The 23,043-nt window shown below is 40.7% G+C and overlaps 1 protein-coding gene across 3 annotated transcripts in view; it reads left to right on the forward strand.

The window, feature by feature from the left end:
* The first annotated feature begins 264 nt into the window (after positions 1-264).
* The window catches only part of MORC4 (MORC family CW-type zinc finger 4), a 52,415-nt gene continuing 29,636 nt past the window's right edge, over positions 265-23,043 (forward strand). The window contains exons 1-9 of one of the 3 annotated variants that reach the window (XM_082715889.1): positions 265-650; positions 769-841; positions 6,577-6,709; positions 12,254-12,471; positions 13,117-13,264; positions 15,556-15,688; positions 15,999-16,127; positions 20,197-20,316; positions 21,711-21,811. In XM_082715889.1, coding sequence (XP_082572015.1) covers positions 549-650; positions 769-841; positions 6,577-6,709; positions 12,254-12,471; positions 13,117-13,264; positions 15,556-15,688; positions 15,999-16,127; positions 20,197-20,316; positions 21,711-21,811 — 1,157 coding nt within the window. In that variant the 5' untranslated portion in view covers positions 265-548. The remainder of the gene's footprint in view (positions 651-768; positions 842-6,576; positions 6,710-12,253; positions 12,472-13,116; positions 13,265-15,555; positions 15,689-15,998; positions 16,128-20,196; positions 20,317-21,710; positions 21,812-23,043) is intronic. The other 2 variants (XM_082715891.1, XM_082715890.1) reach the window with 2 other exon arrangements.

Consider the following 23,043-nt stretch of genomic DNA (forward strand, 5'->3'; position numbering starts at 1 on the left):
CGCAAGACTGCTATCTTCCCAGATAGCAAAACTGTAGTTTTTCGAACTTGTGAGACTTGTCTTATCCTGCCCGTTAGTCATGCAGCCGTACTGGGACTCCGTTCCAGAAATCCCTACACCCTCTCCCTCCTCCAGCCTCATTCCCGCCCCTCCCCACACACCCGCCCCCCTCCCCCCACCCGCGCTTTCCCGCTCGGCGGCCTGGCCTATGGCAAACACCAAGAATTAATTAGGGGCGGGGATCAAGGAGCGGCTGTCAGGAGGTCGCCATATTTCTGTACGGCCCCGAGGCCGCCCCGACAGGCAGTCAGCGGGTCGGGAGAGGTGCTGACAGGGCGGGGCCGCCGCTCGGCTCTGCCGGCCTCACCCCTCCCGCCCGGGACAGGTGGCTGGAGCGCGCCCCGCCCCCGCCAGCTGCGGGTGGGAGCGAGGGAGGGCCAGTCCCGGACGGCCGCCGCCAGCTGCGAGGGAGAGCGAGCGAGGGCCAGTCCGGGACGGCCGGGCGAGGAGTCCGGCGGCAGCAAGCGAGTATCGTGGCGGCCAAAAAAATGCTCCTGTATCGAGGGGCCCCCGCTGGCCCTGGCGCGCCGGGCAGCGGGCTGGCTCGGCCCGGCGGTGGCCCACAGGCCTTTGGGATTCGCCTGAGCACGGTAGGTCGGGGGCCCGAGGGGGCGGACGCGCGCGCGGGCCCCGGGGCTGTGGGGGGCGCGCGGGGAGGGCCTGGCGGGCCGAGGCCTCACGCGGGACGGGACCTTCTCTCGCCCCCAGATGAGCCCCCGCTACCTCCAGAGCAACTCCAGCAGCCACACGCGACCCTTCAGTGCCATCGCGGAGCTGCTAGGTGAGTGGCGAGGGCGGGCTTGGCCGCGATCGCCCGAGGCAGTGGTGCCAACGTGGTGCTGCGGACGCGAGAGGAATGCGCCGAGCCGCGCCGGGCTGGCCGGGGCTGGGGTGGGGGAGTTGGGACCGGCCCCGGCTCCGCAGGCGGAGGAGGGGGACTCCTCTCTGGCCAAGGGGGAAGAGGTACCGCGGACAAAGCTGAGGAAACAAGGTGTGTCCGAAGAGTTAGGACGCCCGTGTGGTTTTTCTCTCTGGATCGTGATGTTCTGGGCACTTTAGGATAGCTGAGTTAATAATCAAAAGGAGATGCATAAAAATATCGGGGCCCCAGGCTGCTGGGCTCCGCAGGGACTGGCGACCGATGGAGGGCGCCAAGTTAGCAGAGGGGCATTATGGAGGACCCGGAAGGGTCCTCAGGAAAGGTCTGGAAAACGGAGTTCTTAACTTTTGGGACCAGAGAGTCTGGGAATGATGGGACATCTTTTAAGAGCTGACACGAGTGCATTTGGCTCCCTGCGACCGCGGAGGGCTGGGTTCGTGGTCCACGAGCGCCCTCACACCGCTGGAATGAATACTGAGCACTTAACCTCTCGCTCCACCGATGTTTGCTTTTAAAGCATTTTCAGTTGATCCCTTGAAGCCAAGTACACCAGCTTTTGCAGTAGTGTGCTAAATACTGTGTGGAAAGCAAAGAAGAAAGGCATTCCCGGACAAAATGCAGCACAGAGAGCACATTGTAAATGTTTCAGACATGGAAAGAAGGGAGAGATGGTTACAGGACGAGGTAGCAGCAAACAAAATCTTGAAGAGTGGTTTTCAAGCTCGCCAGATGAGCCTCAGCCCCGACTGAAGCAATTCCGTGTGAGTTGCCTTGAGCACGAAGTCAGCGGGCAGCAGGAGGGTCAGAAGAGGTATTGGGAAGGGTGACAGAGAACTTTGATGGTTAGATTGACTATCACAAGAATGCTTACATCGTGTATGACTGTTCTTTTGAAGGTGCAAGAAAGAAAAAAAGTGACTTCGACACACTTTGAGTCCTAAAGAACAAGGACTGTATCATTAAGGGTTTGCACCATCCTTTGAGCGAAACTCTGCAGGGTGGAACCAGACCTCTGAGTGGGTAACTCACCAAAAAGAAAAAAGAGGGAAAAATAATAATTTACTTAGGGGGAAATGGGAGAAGTTGTTGTGTTACTCCCGCACAGCTGCACTGTGCATACTAAACTTTAGAGGTGACTTGAAGAGTGTGTTCTGTTTGTAATTTTGACTATACTATATTATTTTTGTCCCAAGCATTAAATCCTTAAGCTGGGCCCAAGATGACTCCTATGAGTGCAAGTGTGTGTGTATTATTTATGTAGACACACATGCCTGCACACATGCATAGAGAAACACAGATTTTAAAAACAAATCACAACTATTTGTGGTAATATTAACAGTAGAAAGAAAAGGAGAGCAAAGGGTTAACTGGTAACCCACAGTTTTCATTTTAGGTTTTCCCTCGATTTTTTTTTCTCCTCCATTTACGCATTAATTTTGTAGTGAATCATTCATTCAGTGAATATTTATGGAGCGTTCTCTGTGGGCAAGGCCACCATGGTAGGAACAAAAATGAAAACAACATAGACTCACTTTTCTAGTTGGGGGGAGGAAACTCGTACAGAAGGTTTATAACAGCAAAATGGAAAATGGTATATCAGCAAAGATCTACATATCGAGTGCTGTGGGAGTTCAGAGGAAGGAGGGATGACTTCCAGCTTACCAGGAAGAGGGGGGTTAGGAAAGGCTTTGTAGAGGAGGTGACATTTGAGCTGAGATTTGAAGGATTGGGACATGTGGATACGGGTGTGGGGAGGGGAGGGCATTCCAGGCAAAAGAAACAACTGCATGAACAAAAGCATGAAGAGTAGAGTCGCTGAGTTTCACTAGAGTGTGGAGTTTACAAAACAGTTACAACTGTAGGTCCTTAGAGAGCTTATAAAGTGCCATCACAAGTACATTTTTAACTTTACTCTTTGAGGTATTATATGGCATTATTATAATTAATATTATTATTGTCATTATTATTCTCATCCTGCAGATCAAGATATGGAGGCTCAAAGAATTTAACTGACTTTTCCAAGATTACATGTTTAGTAAGTGGCAGGTCTAGGACTCAAGCGTGGGTCTTTTTAATCCCAAGTACCAAGGAGGTCTTGAAGTTAGAAAGGTACCTGGAGCCAGGATGTGACTAGGAGGCCCAACTATTTTAAGTCTGAAGTTTTCTGAGCAGGAAAAAGTCCTGATCAGAGCTGAGCTTCAAGAGAGTTAATCTTGTAGCAGTGTAAAAGATGGATTGCAAAAGAGAGAGAGCCATGATTTTGAAAGACTGGTTGGGAGGTTAATGTGATAATCTAGATGAGAGGGAATAAATGCTGTAAACTAAGAAAGTGACAGGGGAGTAGAAAAAGCTAGATGTGTGAGAGCTTAGGGATGCATAGGGAAAGAGAGAATGAGGGATAAAAAATGATTTTTGAATTTCAAACTTGTGGTCATTTGAATGCTGGCGCTATGGGGTGTATGTGTGGGGGGAGGGGGCGAACAGGAGGCAAGATTGGTTTGTGTTGGAAGGTGATGACCGTAATTTTAGACAAGAATGCTTTTAGTTACCTGCAGGATGTCTTTGGGGCAGCAGCTTGGCCCTGGCAGTCTTGCAGGAATCCACACAGGCTGTCTTCCTGGAACAGGAAAGGATGGGGGGCTTGTAAAGTGCTACCTCAAAGCTACCTCCCACTTGCTGTCCTGTCTGTACAGGGAGGCTGTCATGAGACAGTTTCTCATTGCGGCTCAGGTTCTGATGAGCTCTGAGGCTTCATTCACTTAGAATGCTTTCTTAGAAGATCAGGGGTTAGGTGGACCAGGCCAAGGGATAAGATAGATTCCCTGGGATCTGGTTTCTCATGTTCTTGCCTAAGTCGGGGTGGGGGCAGGGAGTAAGGGGAGGCAGAGATAGGGTCTTCACACTCCAGATAGTGTGGGCCGATATAGGAGAGAGAAGACTCCTTGGTAGGAGGCCTGGGTGGCTCAGTCGTTAAGTGTCTGCCTTCAGCTCAGGTCATGATCTCGGTCCTGGGATGGAGCCCCCCATTGGGCTCCCCGCTTAGTGTAAAACCTGCTTCTGCCTCTCCTGCTTCCCCTGCTTGTGTTCCCTCTCTTTCTGTCTCTCTCTCTGTGTCAAATAAATAAAATCCTTAAAAAAAAAAAAAGACTCCTTGGTATCTGGTAGCACGTGAGATTGTGTAGGCCAGGTTAGGAGGTAAAGACATCCCAGGATGTGGTAGTGCAGCTCTGGCCTAAAAGGTGGGCAGGGGGAGAGGAGCAGGGGTTCTCCAGGGTTCTCTGCCTGTCCTACCTGTTTGTAGGCTGGGTAGGCTGGGATAGCATGTGTTACATGTCGATACAATTTTGGAAGGTTAAGCAGCAATATAGAGGATCAAAACCAGCTACCAGATTGGGGCCTTATTATTATATATTCATTTGTGGAGGCTGACCTTGTTATTATTATAATTTCATTTGCTGAGGCCAAGAGAAAGGTCACTTCAAACTGAAAATAAGTGTAAAGCTGGGCTTGCTGCTGCTGGCTGCTGTCTCATTCCATGCTGCTCCAGCTGACCCTGGCGGCTGGGGTGCTCCCCTCCCCCCACTCCAGCAGCCTCTAGCCAAGGAGATAAAATGCCTAGCTGCTTCTTTGCAGCTACCTTGTAACTCCAGGAGTGCCTGTGTTAAAACTCTCTGGTATGTGTCCATTTAAAAAAAAAAAGCATCTAATAACATTTGGGCAAAATTTGCAGTAAACAGGAAAAAATGAAAAGTGATTTTGTAAGAGGCGTGAGCTGATTCATTGACTGCACAGTTACATACACTTAGAATCGGGATGGACATGTGTGATGTGTTTGAGTTGTGAATGTCCATAAAATGTTAGAAGGACTTCCTCCTGTGTTCAGTTTTCAAAACAGAAATGACGCCCTGGCCATTGACAAGGTAAAGGTATCAGTCTCAATGGCCCTAGCTTTCTGCCAGCAAGAGTGACTGATAAGTCCTTAAACAATTCAGGGCCTGTTTGCCAAGTGGTTTCTTAAAACAATGTAGGCAGCTTCATAGTGCTGAATCCTTCTGTTAGTTTGAGGAAAAAAAAAAAAACTGCCTCTCACACAAAGTAAAAGACTCTATTTGTGATAAAGCCTCTATTGCATGTCAAACTTATAATTCCTGCCAAAAAAGTTGGCCCACTTGATTTGCCACATGATACAGGGCTTTGGCCCCACCTAGTTCTTAAAGATTGACCCTCTCAGACCTCTTAATTCCCTTTTGGGGCTCTTGGTAATGGTTTACTGCTGTTAAGACTTATTTGGCTTACAGTCAGTGAGGATTTTATCAATGGACACGGGCAGCACCACTATGGCCCTTGAAATCAATCCATGTCTTATTTTCATTGCTGGACATTCCACACTTCCCAAGTAGTTGTAACTGAAAATGCAGATTATATTTTGAATGTGAGTAATATTTCTCTTGCTTGTAAGGGGTGTTCCCAGTGGAGAAATACCATGATTTGAACAGTGGCGGCGGGACAAGTACATAGCCAGAACCCCACCTCGTGCTCTCTCAGCCCAGCCATGTGGTGTCAGTAAGGTAGTCTAGGATGCCAGAGGAAGGGAAAGGGGGTGAAAATGAAGGTCTCTGTCTGATTAAAGAGCTAGTAGGGACAGGAGTGCTCAGGGAACCCATCTGACATGTGGTTCAAACTGCCCTCTCATTCGGGCCAGCAAGGCCTGATGAGGCTGTTGCCGTCCATGTGTCCGTGACTGACACTTGTGTGACCTCGAGTCTGGAGCACAAAGATGTGGCTACTAGACATTGGTACCCCCGGACAGTTGTGAGCTTTGCCCAGATGTTAGAATTGGTTCTATCTGGTGACTTCAGAGTGATGAAGCCCGTTATGAAGATGGAACTCAGGAGGAATCATGTAACTTTACCTACAGGTTTTTTTTTTTCTTTTTCTGCTTTGATTCCACCTTCTCTATTTAATGAGGGGGGACAGTGTCACCTTTAAGACTATGACAGTGTACTTAGGTAGAATCCCGCCCTCTCTGTAAGCATGCTTATTAGCATTTATTGGGACACCCCCCCCACCACCAATTAAATGTTTCGGTTTGAACTGCTAACTCAGTGCCTCTTAGGCCACAAACAGGTATGGTGATAATGTCTGTGTTCTTTAACAGAGGAGGTGATGTAGAAAAAAAAGAAAAGAAAATGTTTACAGATGCACTGCGATGTGTGCAGTGTGCACCAAAATTGCAGATTTAACTCTTCTCCATAGCCCCCCTCTCCTGTATGTGTTTAAGAGCAGTGAAGTGGCTGAAAGACTAGAAAGAAGTAATAAGATGAAAATGGAGCAAAATGCTTTGTGTAGAGGAGTTATTTTTCCCACAGACCCTGAAATATGAAGGGAGAAAGGCAGGTTACAGCTCAGTCATTATATAAAATCTAGAAATCAGCTTTATAACTCCATCTGCCATCATTACCTATTGTTCCTAATAACCCAGTAAGTACACTACCATCAAAGCTCCCCACCCACCTTTGGGGACATCCACCTGAAGGGAATAAAGGCCAGTTTCTTTGTCTTGGGGCACTGAACTAGAGATTTTACTGAAATATGAGAAAAGGGGATCTAATATCACAGATTTCTACCTTTTGCAGATAATGCTGTAGATCCAGATGTATCTGCCAGGACGGTCTTTATAGATGTTGAGGAGGTCAAGAATAAATCTTGTTTGACCTTTACCGATGATGGATGTGGAATGACACCTCATAAACTACACCGAATGCTCAGGTAAAAATTTCTTCTTTCTTGTTCTCTTGTCTTGAGTTCACGAACTCTACCTAGGGCTTCATAATTTTCTTTAGTATTTCCCTTTCCCTTTATTCACTCAGCAAATATTTATTGCACATATATTATGTGTCAGGGCACTGATGATGCAGTAGACACTCTTCTTGCCCTCATAGAACTTACAGTTTAGTTGGCAAGTCTGACAGTGAGCAGTAATCATAATAAAAATGGTAAGCACACTAGAAAAGCATAGGTTGCCATGGGATAGACCAGCAGGGGAACGAAATCTGATTCAGGAAGTCAGTCAAAGCCTCTTAGAGGAAGTGATACTTAAACAGATATCCGAGGGTGAGTAGTAGAATTTAACGAGGTAAAGGAGCAAGGGGTAAGGGGTTGAGAGTTCAGGCAGAGAATAGCAAGTGTAAAGACCTGAAGGCCTTCACTGACCTGAGATCACCTCCTAATTTTATTAGCCTGAACTCATTCTTTGATCATAAGTATTGCAGTCGGGATGATTTGTGCGTTAGGACCATGAATATGCCTGGGTATAATAAAGGCCCATGAAAGATAAATAGAAGACATTCATACACATAATCTTTGAAAGGTTTTGCAGTAGGAGGCAAAATTCAGGAATTTTCTCTTTTAACTGCTGAAGTTGGTGATAGAGATTTCTTTTGCCACTCTCAGTTCATTTAATTACTTTAAAAACGTTTGTAGTTGAGAGTGTTAGTTTGTACTTGATTATCTTCACATATCACTCAGTAAAAGATGAGTGCTTCCTCAAGTCCTTCTCTCTTCTTTTTTTTAGCAGATGAGGTTAATTACTCTCCACGTGGCTTCCTGAACTAGTGTGTGAAGTATGAGTAACAATGGAAGAGGGGTTCTGTGGAGGAGGGAGAGGGCTCCAAACTATAAAAATGGAAAACATTCATTTGGTTGTAGTTCTCTTTCAAGGTGTTCTAATTCTATAACCCTGTTTATAGGGAAATCCATCTGATCCATCAAAGAAAAGAAATGAAATTTGGGCATTAACCAATGAAATTATTATGTTTTACCATTCAGCAGTCTGTGAATGATTAGAAGAATGTTTGAGGAAATCTTCTAGAGGTGAGATAGGGATGTGGCCAGTATGTTGGTGAAGGTATGGAATTGGCCCTATCTTTTAATTTATAGCATTGTTTTTAGCTCTTTGAGTTGGTGTTTTATATTAAAAAATAAAATTTTAGGTGGAACCAAAATATTGGTATGTCTAATTAGGTATATATTTATTTTTTCCCTAAAATCATTTATTTCTTTAATAAATCCTTCCCACCACACTTTGTCCCAGTGACATGGGTGTCTGATAGTGGGCCCAGCCACTCTTCGTGCCTTCCATTTGTTCTGTGTAACTACATCCTTGAAACAAGGCAAGAGAAAGGAGGAGGATGGTTTCAAAATAATCACAACAGTTTTTGTTCCTGATTCATTCAAGACATTTTTACTGAGCACCTGTGTGACAGTCACTGGAGATAAAGTGGTAAACCAGATAGAGATCCCTGCTCTCAAGGGGCTGACGGTTTAGTGAGAAGGACAGAATAGAATTGACTAGTAATACAACTAAATAGGTTATCTCACTTAGTGGTAAGTGCTATGAAGAAAGTTTCTATGAGAGTATATAGTGAAGGGATCTATCCTAGTCTAGGGAGTCAAAAAAAGATCCCCCAAAGATGGGGCATTTGAATTGAAATACAAAGGATGAGTATTATGTGTTTGTAATTTTGTTCCCTCCCCAAAGAACAAAATAGCCAAACCAGGCAGAAAATTACTTAGCTGTAGTGTTTTTTGGCATTATCATACCAAGTATCTTTACCACTAATTTGAGCTGGGCAATTGTTCTTCATACTGCAAAATTAATTTTAGAGAATTTTTAATGAGTCCTGGATTAATGTATAGTATATATACCAGATTTTATTTATGGTCATATCTTAAAACAAATTTGAATGAGCTAGAAGGTCCCATTTATTTAAAAGTTCATTTAGTCCAATCCTAACTCCTGACCATGGATTCCAGTTACCATAATATCATTATAAATAATTGAACTTTATTGGTAGCCTTGAAAATTAAGTATGTTCATTTTTCTGGATTTGGTTAGGGAGGTATTACTTTTGTATAATTATAGAGGTAATTATGCAAAATGACTAAGCCCACTGAAATTCTACTTCACCAAAAACATTTGTAATAACCCTATCCACATTTTCCAACCTTTCATGCTACTCTTCCTATTTCCAGGCTAGTAAAATAGTTCTCTAACTGCAGCAAGTTTCTCCCATAAATACAGAATCCCAATGAAAATCAAATTAAGAAGGAAAAGCCTATCATTAAATTCCTTTAAAGTCCACAATGAGTTCTCTTTAGCTTTGGGGGATAGTGTGAGGCAGCTAGTCTAAATGTCCAGCTGCCTTTTTCCACAAGGTAGAAAACCTCTTTCAAAGGTCTGGGATTAAAAAGAGCCACAGATCCTTGGATTAAAGGTATTTGCCACCTCTGCTCAGAAGTGCATTTCCTAGTAGGTCTGTTCTTCTAAAACAACAGCCAGAGAATAACTGTGTTTAGCAGTGTTCCACCGTTTTATGTTCCATATTACATCACCAGTATATCTAGGAAACAGCACTGCCTGCCCTCCTGTGTCCGCAGGTTCACTGAGGTATGTTTCATTGGTCAGAGTCCCAATTTAAATTAATCTCCTTAGATTCTAGAATCTTGACATTTTAAGGATCTCGGGAGCAAGCTGCTGTCTCCCCACATTCCACTCAGAGAGTTGGTATTCAGCCCTCCTCCCCCAGTGTGTAAAGACTGCCGTCTCTTACATGAAATGATAGAACAGGATTTACCTTAGGGAAGCCACCTGTCTAAGCCAAGAGATCTCTGGAAAATTAGTGAGCTACACAAAACTATATAAAATGCATCCATACGATTCTGTTCTTCATTGTGAGGGCTTTTGTTTGACTGGGATCTGGCATCCGTTCCACAGTTTTGAGTTAAATGGAATACCTAACATGGGAATGTAGATGGAATAAAAGAACACATGGATGTGATAGGTTAACTGGAACATAACAACAACAAAATCTAGAGCTTCCGGCTCCTCCCTTCTTATTTTTCTTATCCTTTTTCATTTCTGGTTCTGACCCTGAGCTATTACTTGTCTTCTCAGCCTAATATAGTCATCACGTCTCTCCAAATAAATAACACCAGGAGGATTTATACTTCTTATAAAAGGAAGAAGAGGGGTTAGATGGCAGGAGAGTCAGGAATGGCTGGGAACTTAAGGGGATTGAATAGATTCTTCCTGTTTTCACCACTTTCCCTTAAGCACCAAATTGAAGCTTGTGTGGCACTAGAGGTGGTTTAAGTCCACATAACCATATAGATTTATTTCTCCTGGAGAAAGGCAGCTGGACATTTAGACTAGCTACCTCACACTATCCCCAAAAGCTAAAGAAAATTCATTGTGGAGTTTAAAGGAATTTAATGATGGACTTTTCCTTCTTAATTTTGTTTTCATTGGATTTTTGTATTTTCGGAATTGCTGTTTATGAGGAGCCCTGAGTTTCAGATACAACATTTGATCTGATGTAGAAGGAAAGGAAAGCCCAGGATAGTCTCAGAATGACTTCTAGAGTTAGTTTAAAATTAATGTTTAAATGCTACTTTATAATTTAAAATATACTGTTCAGATAGCATATAATTTAATCTTCCTAATGACTCCATCTTTTTTAGGCACTTCTTACACAAGAGGATTAGGAATGCCTGAATTTCACCAGCTTCCATAAGTTTATTTCCTGGGTTACTGAGGCCCATAGATGTCAGAAACTCAATGATCTTTTGGTATTTTCCAAGGAACTGCTGCCCTAGAAATTACTTTTTACTGTGGTTAGACTTATTTAGGATGTACAAAGCTCCTAGGAAGTGTCTAGAAGGACATAATGGTTTTATTGTGTAGCACTTTTAATGGAAAATTTAAAGGTGGTCCTTTTTTCTTAGGGAGTAAGCATAAGCGACAGCCTTCAGGAAGTAGAAACCAGGCATCTCAGACCTTCTCCAAAGAGCCGAGGCCAAGCCACTCAGCTGTGCCAGATAGACTTTCTGTTTTATTGATATTGGAGAAGCATCTAATCTGAAATACATGAAATTCTCCCTTAGGTTGTAAACCATGAAGGCAAAAATCACATCTTTTTCTGTTGTTATTAACAGTTGTGTCTCCAGTGCTGAGTACAATACGCAGCACATAGTAGAGACTCAGTAAATATTTATTGAACAAGTGATAGTGTATGGCATTGTATACTTTGTCTGGAGAGAAGCAGTCCTTAAAATTAGTTTTATTTATGTTGAGAGAAGACCGTGAGGAAGTCAGTCATCATTTTCTGGATTTCGTATTTTTCATTTTTTCTTTTCTTTTTTTTTAATAATTTTTATTTTTTATAAACATATATTTTTATCCCCAGGGGTACAGGTCTGTGAATCACCAGGTTTACACACTTCACAGCACTCACCAAAGCACATACCCTCCCCAATGTCCATAATCCCACCCCCTTGGGAATGCAAGCTGGTGCAGCCACTCTGGAAAACAGCATGGAGGTTCCTCAAAATGTTGAAAATAGAACTACCCTATGACCCAGCAATTGCACTATTGGGTATTTACCCTAAAGATACAAATGTAGTGATCCAAAGGGGCACGTGCACCCGAATGTTTATAGCAGCAATGTCCACAATAGCCAAACTATGGAAAGAACCTAGATGTCCATCTTTTTTTTTTTTTTTGGTTCTGTTATTCTGTTTTGTGTTTGAATGGGGTCTCTAAACAAGGGAAAGGATCTGGCTGCAGACATTGTTGAGGTGACACAGTGTAAGTCCCAAATAAAACAAGAGAGACCTCATTCTGCAGCTGCCTGCTGATACTCAGTGGTGGACCTACCTATTTTTATCCCTTGGCCACATTCCAATGAACTGTCCCAGCAGATGGAGCAGAGGTTAAGAATTGGAAGGGTTATCCTTTTGGTGGAGGGTTGAAATTGTTAAGATATATAGCCCCTGGCTTTTCAGATTCTAGAGGGTGATCTAGATCTCATACTTCTGACCAGCATTGCTATCAGTTCCTTTTGTGACCCACACTTGGGCACACTCTGAGCTAACCGCCCTTTTCACCCTACCCTAACTTCACTATTAGCAGTCAGAACCATTGTGTCTAGATAAGAAAGGCAGCTGCCCACCGCCTCCTCCAGTTCTGTTAGACAGCAAGAAATAGGCCATCTTGACATTTGTCAAGTATGACTGTGTGTACACACACCAGCTACATAGGAGAATCTGGGCTATTACATCATAGTAACTTCCTATGGTTTTCACTTAATAGTTTTGCCCAGAGGTACCAAAAGGAAAAAAGAAGGAGTGACTTTTTATAAGTGTGTTTTATTCATAAGCCATTCTGCCTGTCAGCCTGTCTTAGGATGCTTTTTACCTTTCTGGTTTCTTTTTTTTTTTTTTCTGATTTCTTTTTTTCTTGTTTAATTACAGCTTTGGCTTTACAGATAAAGTAATAAAGAAGAGCCAGTGTCCCATCGGGGTCTTTGGTAATGGTTTCAAGTCAGGTTCCATGCGGCTAGGAAAGGATGCTCTCGTCTTCACCAAGAATGGGGGTACTCTCACTGTTGGACTCCTGTCACAGACCTATCTGGAATGTGTCCAGGCCCAGGCAGTTATTGTACCAATTGTTCCATTCAACCAGCAAAACAATATCCTTTCTGGAAATGGTGAATGTTGGTTAAAATGGGCCTGATATGACTATTATGATAGAAAGCTCTTGTCTTTAGATCAAATCCTGGTATCAAAAGTTTTCATATTTAAAGAGTTATTCAAGGGTCTTAAATTTACCTGGAATTTCACCATATGAAATACCTTTAAAAATAAATGTGCCATTGACAGAAGCTTAGATGTGTTTTTTATTGTATTGAAATGTCCATTGTTTTGAAATACATACTATTCACCAGCTTATCTGATGGAAGAATGGCTTGTTTCCCTACAACTAAGACAAGCTGTTGTTTCTGTTAGACCACAGGTTGTCTTGACCGAAGCAGCACAGCAGCCAGGTTTGAACTCATTGCTTCCAAAGAGGCTAAAAATTCAGCCTTTGATCTGTTTCTTAAATAGCCTTTGTTTACACTGTGTCTTTGAAGCTGTAGTCTACTGGGGTAACTGACTTTGGTGTTTTGTCCCTGCAGCCTTTCTCCATTTTCCCCCTTTCCTTCTGTAGCAATACTGCCCGTGCTTCTGACTGTGTGTCTATATTTTGTCTAAAGATACAACCCAAAAGGCAGATCTTACTAATTGACAGCATCCTTTTAAGATATTAATTTTTCTTTGACTGCATTTGGTTTTACAAAAAATGATTATTACTGAGGATTCCTTGCCCAGCCTAGAAGCCATCTTGAACTATTCAATTTTCAACAGTGAAAATGACCTGCTTTCCCAGTTTGATGCCATCCCAGGCAAAAAAGGCACTCGTGTACTCATTTGGAACATCCGCAGGTATAGTATCTCAAGGATGATAGATTCAAGTAAGCAGAAGTAGTACGATGAAGGACATTTTCAGAAATCTCTTAAGAAAAGCAGAGTGGATAAATTTGATACGTATTTGTGTCTCATTTCATAGCTTTCCTTAATTTCCTTGGAACCACAGCTCCTGTTTGAGAAAGTGGTTCTTACTGGTAAAATGTGGAGCTTGAAAAAATAGAGACATGCGTATCCTGAGGCTGTTGCCACAAATAATCAAAACAGTTTGACATTATTCTAAGATCTTCAGAATCCATTATGAATATCTTATATTCATGGAGATAAGATAATGATAGTTATTTTACGTATTTGACAATGGAGATGAAGTATGAGAAAAACAAATTAGAATAACAAAGCACAACAACATGATCTTTAAAATAAGAACTTCTTAGTTGTGCTTTCAGAGTAGCTAGATTAGAAGTGTGAAAATCTTTGAAGCACATAAATTTGCACTATAATGAGGCTGGCTTCACATCATACGTTTAGAACTAATAAAACCATCTAGAAATACTCTAGGATATGTCGTCATTTGTTTAATCTTCTGTCAAGTGCAATACCTTTAACAGTGTCCACAAAAATCTAGAGATCTTTTATATAAAAGAGAAGATAACAGTATCTTTAGTAGAACAGAGTATCAGATATATTCATTCTTTTTCTCCTTAGGTGAAGTATTTTGCCTCATTTCTTAACTGGGTAAAATGATATAAAAACTTTGCTGGTTTATACAGAGTACTTTGAGTTAAAAAGAAGAACCTAAGGAGGTTTTTTTGTTTTTTGTTTTACACATTGGTAATTTAGATCCTTCTGTGTCCTACTGGGAAAAATCTCAAGTACTGTAATTTATATTATAAAGGATCATTTTCCTGTGGTGTTTCCAGTGACTCAGACATATTAGGCAGAATTTTTTCTTTGTACATTGTTTTGAAGTTATATGGTATTAGGTGTTATGTGAATAAAAGTTTTCATGGTCAAATAACAGAGGAAACTGGCTTAAACAAAATTTACCTTGTTACTTTATTGCAGGACTTCTCAGAGGCTTTCATATGCTAATGTTATTTCAATCTGCATTGAAAATGTTTAAGAGAGCAATATAGAATGTGGTATTTCCCAGTTTCAAAAAAAATAATTTCTCCAGACCCCTTTTCCTTGAATGGTGAATGGTGAGGAACAGGGAGGACAGGAAACCTCCTCAGAGTATGTGAGAGTGGAGTGAGGTAGCAAGAATCAGGAATATCCTGGAAATTTCAGAATATACTATTATAGTGAGGTGGGCTTCATATAGACCATAATGGCTCTGGTCCAGCCCTGGAGCTACATTTTCAACACCACAGCTCTGAGCCTTTGGAGCCTGGAGTGTGTGTGTGGGCTGGGGGGGGGTGGTGTGCTATCGATAGAGCTTGAGGTGGCCCTGAGGGCCAGGAATTATTTCTCAATTTTATTCAGTCATACAACCCTTATTACTTGTTTCTTATTTAAGAGTATTTGGGGGAACTATGATTCCATGGAACAAACTTGGGGAACTGATATATATGTTTTCTCTATAGCCCATCATTTGTTTTGCGTTTTTCCCAGGAACAAAGATGGGTCTTGCCTTCTTACCCTGACAGTTGTTAGTGATCTAATGCGGAGTCTTGGAGTGGATCAGAGCTAAGTGGCCCAAAAAGACGATGAGAAGAAGAAAGACCCTTATGAAAGGAATATGAGTACTTTTATAGTTAAATGATAATTCGAAAATGATATTCCAGAGGACTAGCAGATACATGCTATTTCTATAGCAACCTTTTTTTCCCCTCTAAGAAATAGGATTAGATCTGGGGAATCTTGATATTTCATTAGTCCTTATACCATTGCTGAAATCAGAAGAGGTTTTAATTCATTCCTCTATTGATTCAGTTGGAGAAGATGTTGCTGAATGACCTACCCAGCAATACCCAGAAGTTGGGACCTATTTTAAGATCCCACTGTGAGGGTAGCTGACATCCATTTATCGGATCAGATATTTCCACCTTCCCCTTTTTTTCTCCTTTTCTTCTGTACTGGCATCACTACTTCTATGAAACATAGTCAATTTGTTTAGACTGGGAATACCTCTAAATATTGTGTGATCTTCAAACCAAGTAATTTTTAGTTCCTTTGCACTGATAGTCAGGGAAAGAAATAGGTGTCTGAGTTTTGGCTCATATTGTTTCTTTTCTCTTGGGTTCCTAGTGCATTTTTGTCCTTTGGAGCCAGTATTTGTTAGATTGGTACTTGTCTCTTTTACCCAGAAATAAAGATGGAAAGTCTGAGTTGGACTTTGATACAGATCAATATGACATCCTGGTATCAGACTTTGGCACAGAAGAAAAAGAGACTGGTGGTGTTACTTGTGAGCTGCCAGAAACAGAGTATTCTTTACGGGTGAGTAAGAGTGATTTTTCTTCAACAATGAGAGGTAAGATGTCTTGTACTATGAAAATATTGTAGAACAAGGTCTCACTTTAGTTAGATAAAGATGACAAACTTTTAGCCCTCTGCTAGGATTCCTTTTCACTGTCTCTGCTAGAGCTGATGTAGTCACTAGCATTTTCATGCAGTAGTTGACATAACAAGGTATAGAAACTAAGCGAGATCTTTGCCTGGAATAGATCTCAGTCACTAATAGTGTTTTATGAGAATGTCAATAGAACTGACAATGTCATATAATAATTTTCCCTTCACTGTTTCATAGGCATTTTGTGGCATTCTGTATATGAAGCCACGAATGAAAATTTTTCTACGTCAAAAGAAGGTGACCACCCAGATGATTGCCAAGAGCCTGGCCAATGTAGGATATGATTTATATAAACCTACCTTCACAGTATCCTTACAACTACATGAAGCTGACCTCCTCATTCCAGGATTAGATTTCTAAGTTGGCATAGGGAAACAAAAAACTTTCTTTTTTCCAATTGAAAAATGTGTGTTATAATATAAACCCTATTACAGTATGTTCTATTTTTTTTTTTTTAGAGAGAGAGAGAACAGGGAGGAGGGGCAGAGGGAGAGGGAAAAAAGAGAACCTTAAGCAGGCTCCACATGGAACCCAACATGGGGCTCCATCTCACGATCCTGAGATCATGACCTGAAGTGAAATCAAGAGTTGGATGCTTAACTGACTAAGCCAACCAGGCGTCCCTACTGTATATTCTTTGAGAAGGTATTTCTTTCTTGTTGTTGAAAATATTTCTCAAAGCCAGTTGATGTATCAGTTTCATCAGAAATCACTTGGAAATTGTTAGAATCATACAGCATCCTGAAATTTTGGAGCTTCTGTTTCAGTAGATTCTGAAATCTCTTTTTTTAATAGGACATATTTATTTTTAAATTGTCATCTAATTCTAATGAATAGCCAGGTTTGAGAACCTCTGCAATAAGGAATGATCCACGCTGTTTGGTTTGTACTGGAATTTTGTTACATATTACATTGATTGAAATAAGCAAATATGGACTAGAACTTGCTAATCTTTTGGGCATGGTATGATTGTTGTTGTAACAAGTCCAGACTTACATTGATGGAAGTTAGGAGAGTAGAAATCAAAGGTTGATTTTCTAAGGCGAGGTAAACCTTCATCAGGTTTGACATGGATTTCCTGGTACTTGTCATAATGGCAGCCACTCAAAGGAGTAATTACTGATTTTCACTTCTATCCCCATTGCAGTGAGAATGGATTTTAGATGCTTGAGAAAAATCTTAAGTTGTACTATGGAAGTGAGGTCCCTCTCTGTTGATGGCTTTGGGGCCAAAATAAAGTCTTTTTGAAAGGGGGGGAACTCCTAAGTGGTTGTGAAAAGCTGCTTTTATACTTTATTTTCTAGTAATTAAGCACAGCTCCTGGCCCAAGAAACATGTTCACACTCGATTTGCTTTATCAAAGGCATTATCTAGTTTGCTTTGTCCTTCTTCCTCGACCAAAAATGAGAAATTGTTGTTCCCTTTTTAAAAAGCTGCGTAAGTCCTTACTCCTAGGTCAATTGATTTTCTCCTGTTTTGGGAACACATAAATTCTCTACTACAAAAGTCCATGTTAACAAATCCAGAGCTAGCTTTGTTACATGTGTAGGTAAATTAGTTGTAATATCACTGTATGTAGGCTAGGATCTGAGTGACCTAGGTTTCACAGAGCTGGTTTTTTTTTTTTTTTAAGATTTTATTTATTTATTTGACAGAGAAAGATCACAAGCAGGCAGAGAGGCAGGCAGAGAGAGAGGAGGAAGCAGGTTCCCTGCTGAGCAGAGAGCCCGATGCGGGGCTCGATCCCAGGACCCTGGGACCATGACCCAAGCCGAAGGCAGCGGCTTAACCCACTGAGCCACCCAGGCGCCCCCACAGAGCTGGTTTTAAAGAAGTGCTTTCTAACTGCTGTTTCAGGGGATACCACACTTCTGCCTCCAGCTTTTTTCTTTTGTGGGTTTCTATCAGAGCAACTCCTATGCATTGTTCAAAAACAAATTCTCCTGAGTAAATTTGATCTAATTGGCTTTATTAAGTGATTAGTGATTAGGGCAGTATCCCATCTAGCAATTAAGAGATGTTTCCAGAAGCTGTACAAAATGAAAGGTATTTATAGAGTGGGACAAAAAGTTGGTAGCAAAAGAAAAGAACAGATTCTTTTAGGCCAGGCTGGCTTCTTTTTGTGGGAGAAGGAACAGCAGGTTTTTTATCGTGTACATAGTGCTGATCAGGAAATTTCGTATTGACTATTGAAAGGTCATACTCCTGGGATTGGTTGGAACCATAACTAAGTCTTGGTTTATCTTGGGCTGGGAGTGGGGGGTGCCAGATGATTCCGATTTGGGGTTGTTTTGTTTTCTTCTTTATTCTTTAAAGATTTATTTGTTTGAGAGAGAGAGAGATGCACACATGGAGGGTGGGGGAGAGAAGGAGAGAGAGAATCTCAAGCAAACCCCCTGCTGAGCAGGAATTTCCCCAAGCACACTCAGTCTCATAACGCTCGAGATTCATGGCTGGGCTGAAATCACAAGTCAGAGGTTTAACAGACTGAGCCCCCCAGGCACCCCATTTTTTTTCAACAGCAGTGCATTTGATACATACTTCAAACCTCCTTCCTATAAGACTAGTTACCTTCCCCTACTAGAATTTGGGTTAAACAAATTCACTATAGGCATGAGTGAAATGAAATTCCTGATAAAATTTCCCCCAAGGTCACTAAGGGATGAGATCACTGATGTTGACTTACTTATTCCTCAGTTATCAAAGTCCTCTTTTGTCTTCTTGTCCTTGTTCCTTATACTAATTTGGGGTAGGGAACCTCCTACCCCAATGTGCTCCCACCATGATTTAGGATTTTAAAAGCCTGCAACAGAAGAATTTGTCATATCTCTAAAAATGTTGATTTTATGGTATAGAGTTTTGGTTTGTCTGTTTTGGGGAGTTTGTCCTGCTTTTTCATTGGAATAGGGTCTTATCTGAGGTTTGATTGGAACTTCTGGAGCCCAGAACATATTTTCTGAGCCAAACATTACTGTGTTATGTACCCACTTGTATGATGCCTTTGTATCATACCTGACACATTTGTTACATGGATTTGATGCAAGTAGCTTATTATGTAGAGGGGACAATGGAGATCATTTTTTGAGTCAGTAAACAAATAATTTTTAACTCATTTGGATGTGAAGATTTCTTTATATTTGTTTTAATGAAAATTTCAGTTTCTCTGTCTCCCCCTTTGTCTTTCTCCCTCTCTTACCTTGCTTTTTAAATCAAATAGGACTTGCTAAAAACACATTATATTCATTTTTTACATATCATAATTCGCTCTATTTCATCTATCCAAGCTTGTTCACTTCTTCTCATGAGGCATATTGCAACAGGATGATTCATTGTCCTTTTAACTCTAAAACTGATTTTTGTTCTTGGTGCTTTTGCTTTCATTGTGTTTTGTATGATTAGCAGGACTTACCTTATTGCTTATACAGTTGATTCTTGAACAGTGCGGGGGCAGGGGTGGTTAGGGCACCTACCTCCTACACAGTCGAAATCTGGTATAACTTTTGACTCCCCAAAATCTTAACTACTGATAGCCTACTGGTGGTTGGAGGCCTTAACTGATACCATAGACAGTTGACATACATTTTGTATGATTCTAAATACTGCATTCTTAGAATAATAACTTTTTATTATTTTATTTGGTACTTCTGGGCTACACAGTTTGTGAGTCTTTAAAAGTTGTCACAAATCTCTAAAAACTTTTCTGATGTATTTATTGAAAAATATCCATGCGCAGGTAGATCTGTGCAGTTCAAACCCATGCTGTTCAAGCATCAACTGGAATTGTGTGGATTTGTGTTGTACTAGTTATGACTCTTGTCTTATGCAACAGCAAACTGAGCAACTTAGCAAAGGTTAAGGAATGTTTTGTGATTGTTAATGAATTTCAAACCACTGATGGTATTTTGATGTATTTTCCTACACTCTTTTCTATGCATGTATTTATATATACATATTTTTAGATAATGATCATTGCTATGTTCTGAACATTTCCTAATGGTCCCAAATATTTTTCAAGGACACAATTTTAAGAGGTAGATAATAGACCATCTGACTATACCAATATTTTTTTAGTCATTCCCTCATTGTCAGACATTTGAATTATTTGTTTTTCTGCCATAACTAATTGATAAATCTCTAACTCATTAACCTTTATGGGCTTTCCTGACTGTTTCTCTAGGATAAATTCCTGGAAAGAGAATTACTTGGTCACAGATTAAGAATATTTTTTAAACTACTCTACATATTTTTTAATGTCCCATAGAAAGGTCATACCGATTTCTGTCCCATGGTATTGGATGATTTTTGTTATAGCATAGTGCAGAAGGTTCTCTGTTAAATCCCCTGGCATTTGTCTCCTTAATGATTTTCTTCTCAGAATAAGCAGGTGAAAATAACTTTTGGGTTCTCTTGCAAGAATAATAACCAGTTTGGAATGATGATGTATCATAACAACCGACTCATAAAGTCTTTTGAGAAGGTGGGATGCCAGGTGAAGGTGAGTAGTTAATGTTTCTTTGCCATAAAAAGCTGAAAAGAGGAGGAAGAGGATTTAAAATTTGCAAATGGAATAGACTCATGAATGGCTTTTACTCCCATCTTAATGATACTTGTTAAATCTGATCCTGGAACTCTGTGTTACTAGTGAGCTGTGTTTTGTTGAAAAGCTGTTTCTACTTCTCATTCTTCACAGATGTTGATCAATCCAGGAGCTTTACTCAGTGCGTTTTCTAGGTAGCCATAGAGAAGAGATAGTATTAGAACACCAGCAACTTTGCAGTGTGTATCAGTTTATTAGTGTTTAAGGTAGCTCTTTCTAATTATTGGGAGACTGTAAAGCATAGAAGAAGCATAAAATTTAGTTGTTAATGACCAGGTTTTGAGTTCTGACTTTTCCATGTAGAAGCTGTGTAACTTTCACTTCATTGTTTAATTTCTCTGAGGATCCCTTTCCTTCCCTGTAAAATAGAAAAAACAGTAATAATTGTTCCTGCTTTGCCTATACTACAGCTTACAGGGTTGAGAGACTTAAATGGGATAAAGTATGTGAAAATACTTTAAAAACTGAACTGTGTAAATATCATCATCTTTAATGTTTTATTGGCAATTTAAAGTAGTAATGTCCACAAGTATTCTATTCATTCCTGTTTTACAGGTAAGATTTCTAAAGCATGAAGAATGATAAAACACTTTGTATTACACAGTAGGACAAAGTTAAAGACGACTCAGGACAGCTAGTTTACAGCCTGTGCTGCTTTTCCTTGTTCTATCATATGTGCAACTCATATTTGTATGCCAGTCTAATTACACCCTGACTTTGTAAATCCAAAAATCTCTTGTATCAACTTCCCATTAAAAACCACTGCAAGTCAGACTCCTTTTAGTAACTGTTCGGTAACCTATGTATATAAAAATTCTTTTAATAGAGTGTCATGTTCCCGCAGCATCCTTAAAATCGTTTTTCACATGAAGTTTGGTTTCCATTCCCTAGAACAGTAGTGCGTGGCCTTGATTTTGTTTTGTTTTGTTTTGTTCTGTTTTTTAGCATTGTCATTCTTTGTTCAAAGAAATCTTATGGCCATCCCATAATATAAAACGGATGAAGGTAGAAATAATGTGTATTAAGTAGAGATGGCAATTAATCCCTGGAAAATCCTAGAGATTCTATGGATCATAGTTTGAAAATCTTTGCCTTAGAATTGGTCAAAGGTGCCAGTTCAGTCTAATACTTGCAGTTTGTTGAAGTACATTCTGAGTATTTCTCTAGATGTTGCTGTACTTTCCTTGCCTTTGAATATTATGTAACCTTTCTATTACTGCCTAAAATAAAAAGGAAATGTCTCCAGACCATCAACAGTAATGTAAGTGTTGAAATTAATATTTTTTTCGAAGCCAACTCATGGAGAAGGTGTGGGAGTAATTGGAGTCATCGAGTGCAATTTCTTAAAACCCGCCTACAACAAACAAGACTTTGAGTACACCAAAGAGTACCGGTGAGTCACTCCCAGCCTGACATGTTTCTGATAGTTTCTTCAGATAAAATTCTCTTCTATTCTCTGAAACCTCTAAAATCATCTCTAAAAGCCAGCAAGATGAGTTAACTGAGAACTCCTTCAAATCTCTCTTCCAAGATTAGAGATAAAATGATTTGACTTTTCAATTAAAACTTACTGATACCTGATAGAGAGCGCCCACTAGAGATAAACCTTACCTTTAAAAAGTACAGAGAGAATATGGGAGTCATTTCCTAAAATACTTGTAGTGAAACAAAGAGTTGGGACTGATCTTAATGAAAAGGGATGAAAGGATCTGCAGGTATCGAATATGTTGGGGGGAAAAAAAGCCGCAGTTTGAAATTTGTTCCAAAGAGTTTCTTGAAGCCAGTGAACATATTGAGAGGAAAGCAGCGGGAAAGATATGGGTTGTCATAGACGCATCTAGATTTCATAGGTGAGACGAGAAAAGAATCAGAAAGGAACTTGATGTTGAGGCTGAAGCAGCAAGGATATTTTTAGAAGACAAAAAAAGGAATCAATAAAGCCAGGATAAAATAGTTTATTGTAAAACTTTTCAGGAGGGATGGGTCATTCATTCCTTTTTCATCAAGTATGAGATATCTCCAATGTGCTAGGTACTAGGGACAGAAGAATGAAAGGTAAGAATCCTTGATGTCTGTGAACAAATGGGATGAGATATATGCAAATAAGAAACTCACATACCTATAAAATAATTGCTTCAATGGAGGATACATGCAAAATGGGAAGAGCCTTTAAATACACCTAAAGGAGTCATTCATCACAAAGCAGATCCTATTTGAGCTTAAACTTGAGGGAGAAATTGGAGTTGGCTAGGTGGACAAATAGGGCAGGGACATTCTAAGGACCAGGAAGAATAGGCATGAAGGGGCAAGTGGTGTTCTGGGAATAAGGAGAGAGAAGGTATGAGGACATTTGGTGCTGCTCTCCTTGAAGCCTCAGTAGCAAATTTTAGAGTGGGGGGAAAGTATTTCCCCAAATCTCTTTTGGCATACACACACACACAAAAAAACTGTAACAAAATTAGTTAACTCTTCTGCCTCAATTTGTCAGAAACCATAGGAATTTTAGGTTTAGTGCTTGAAAAAGAGACAGCTGTTTGGATGACAACCCTAAATTAATTCAGGGCAATTGGTTCTTGATCTCTAGGGCTACTCAGTGGGTATGGTAACTGCCTGCCCTCCATATAA

This window comes from Mustela nivalis, assembly GCF_964662115.1.
Source record: "Mustela nivalis genome assembly, chromosome: X".
NCBI classification, from domain to species: domain Eukaryota; kingdom Metazoa; phylum Chordata; class Mammalia; order Carnivora; family Mustelidae; genus Mustela; species Mustela nivalis.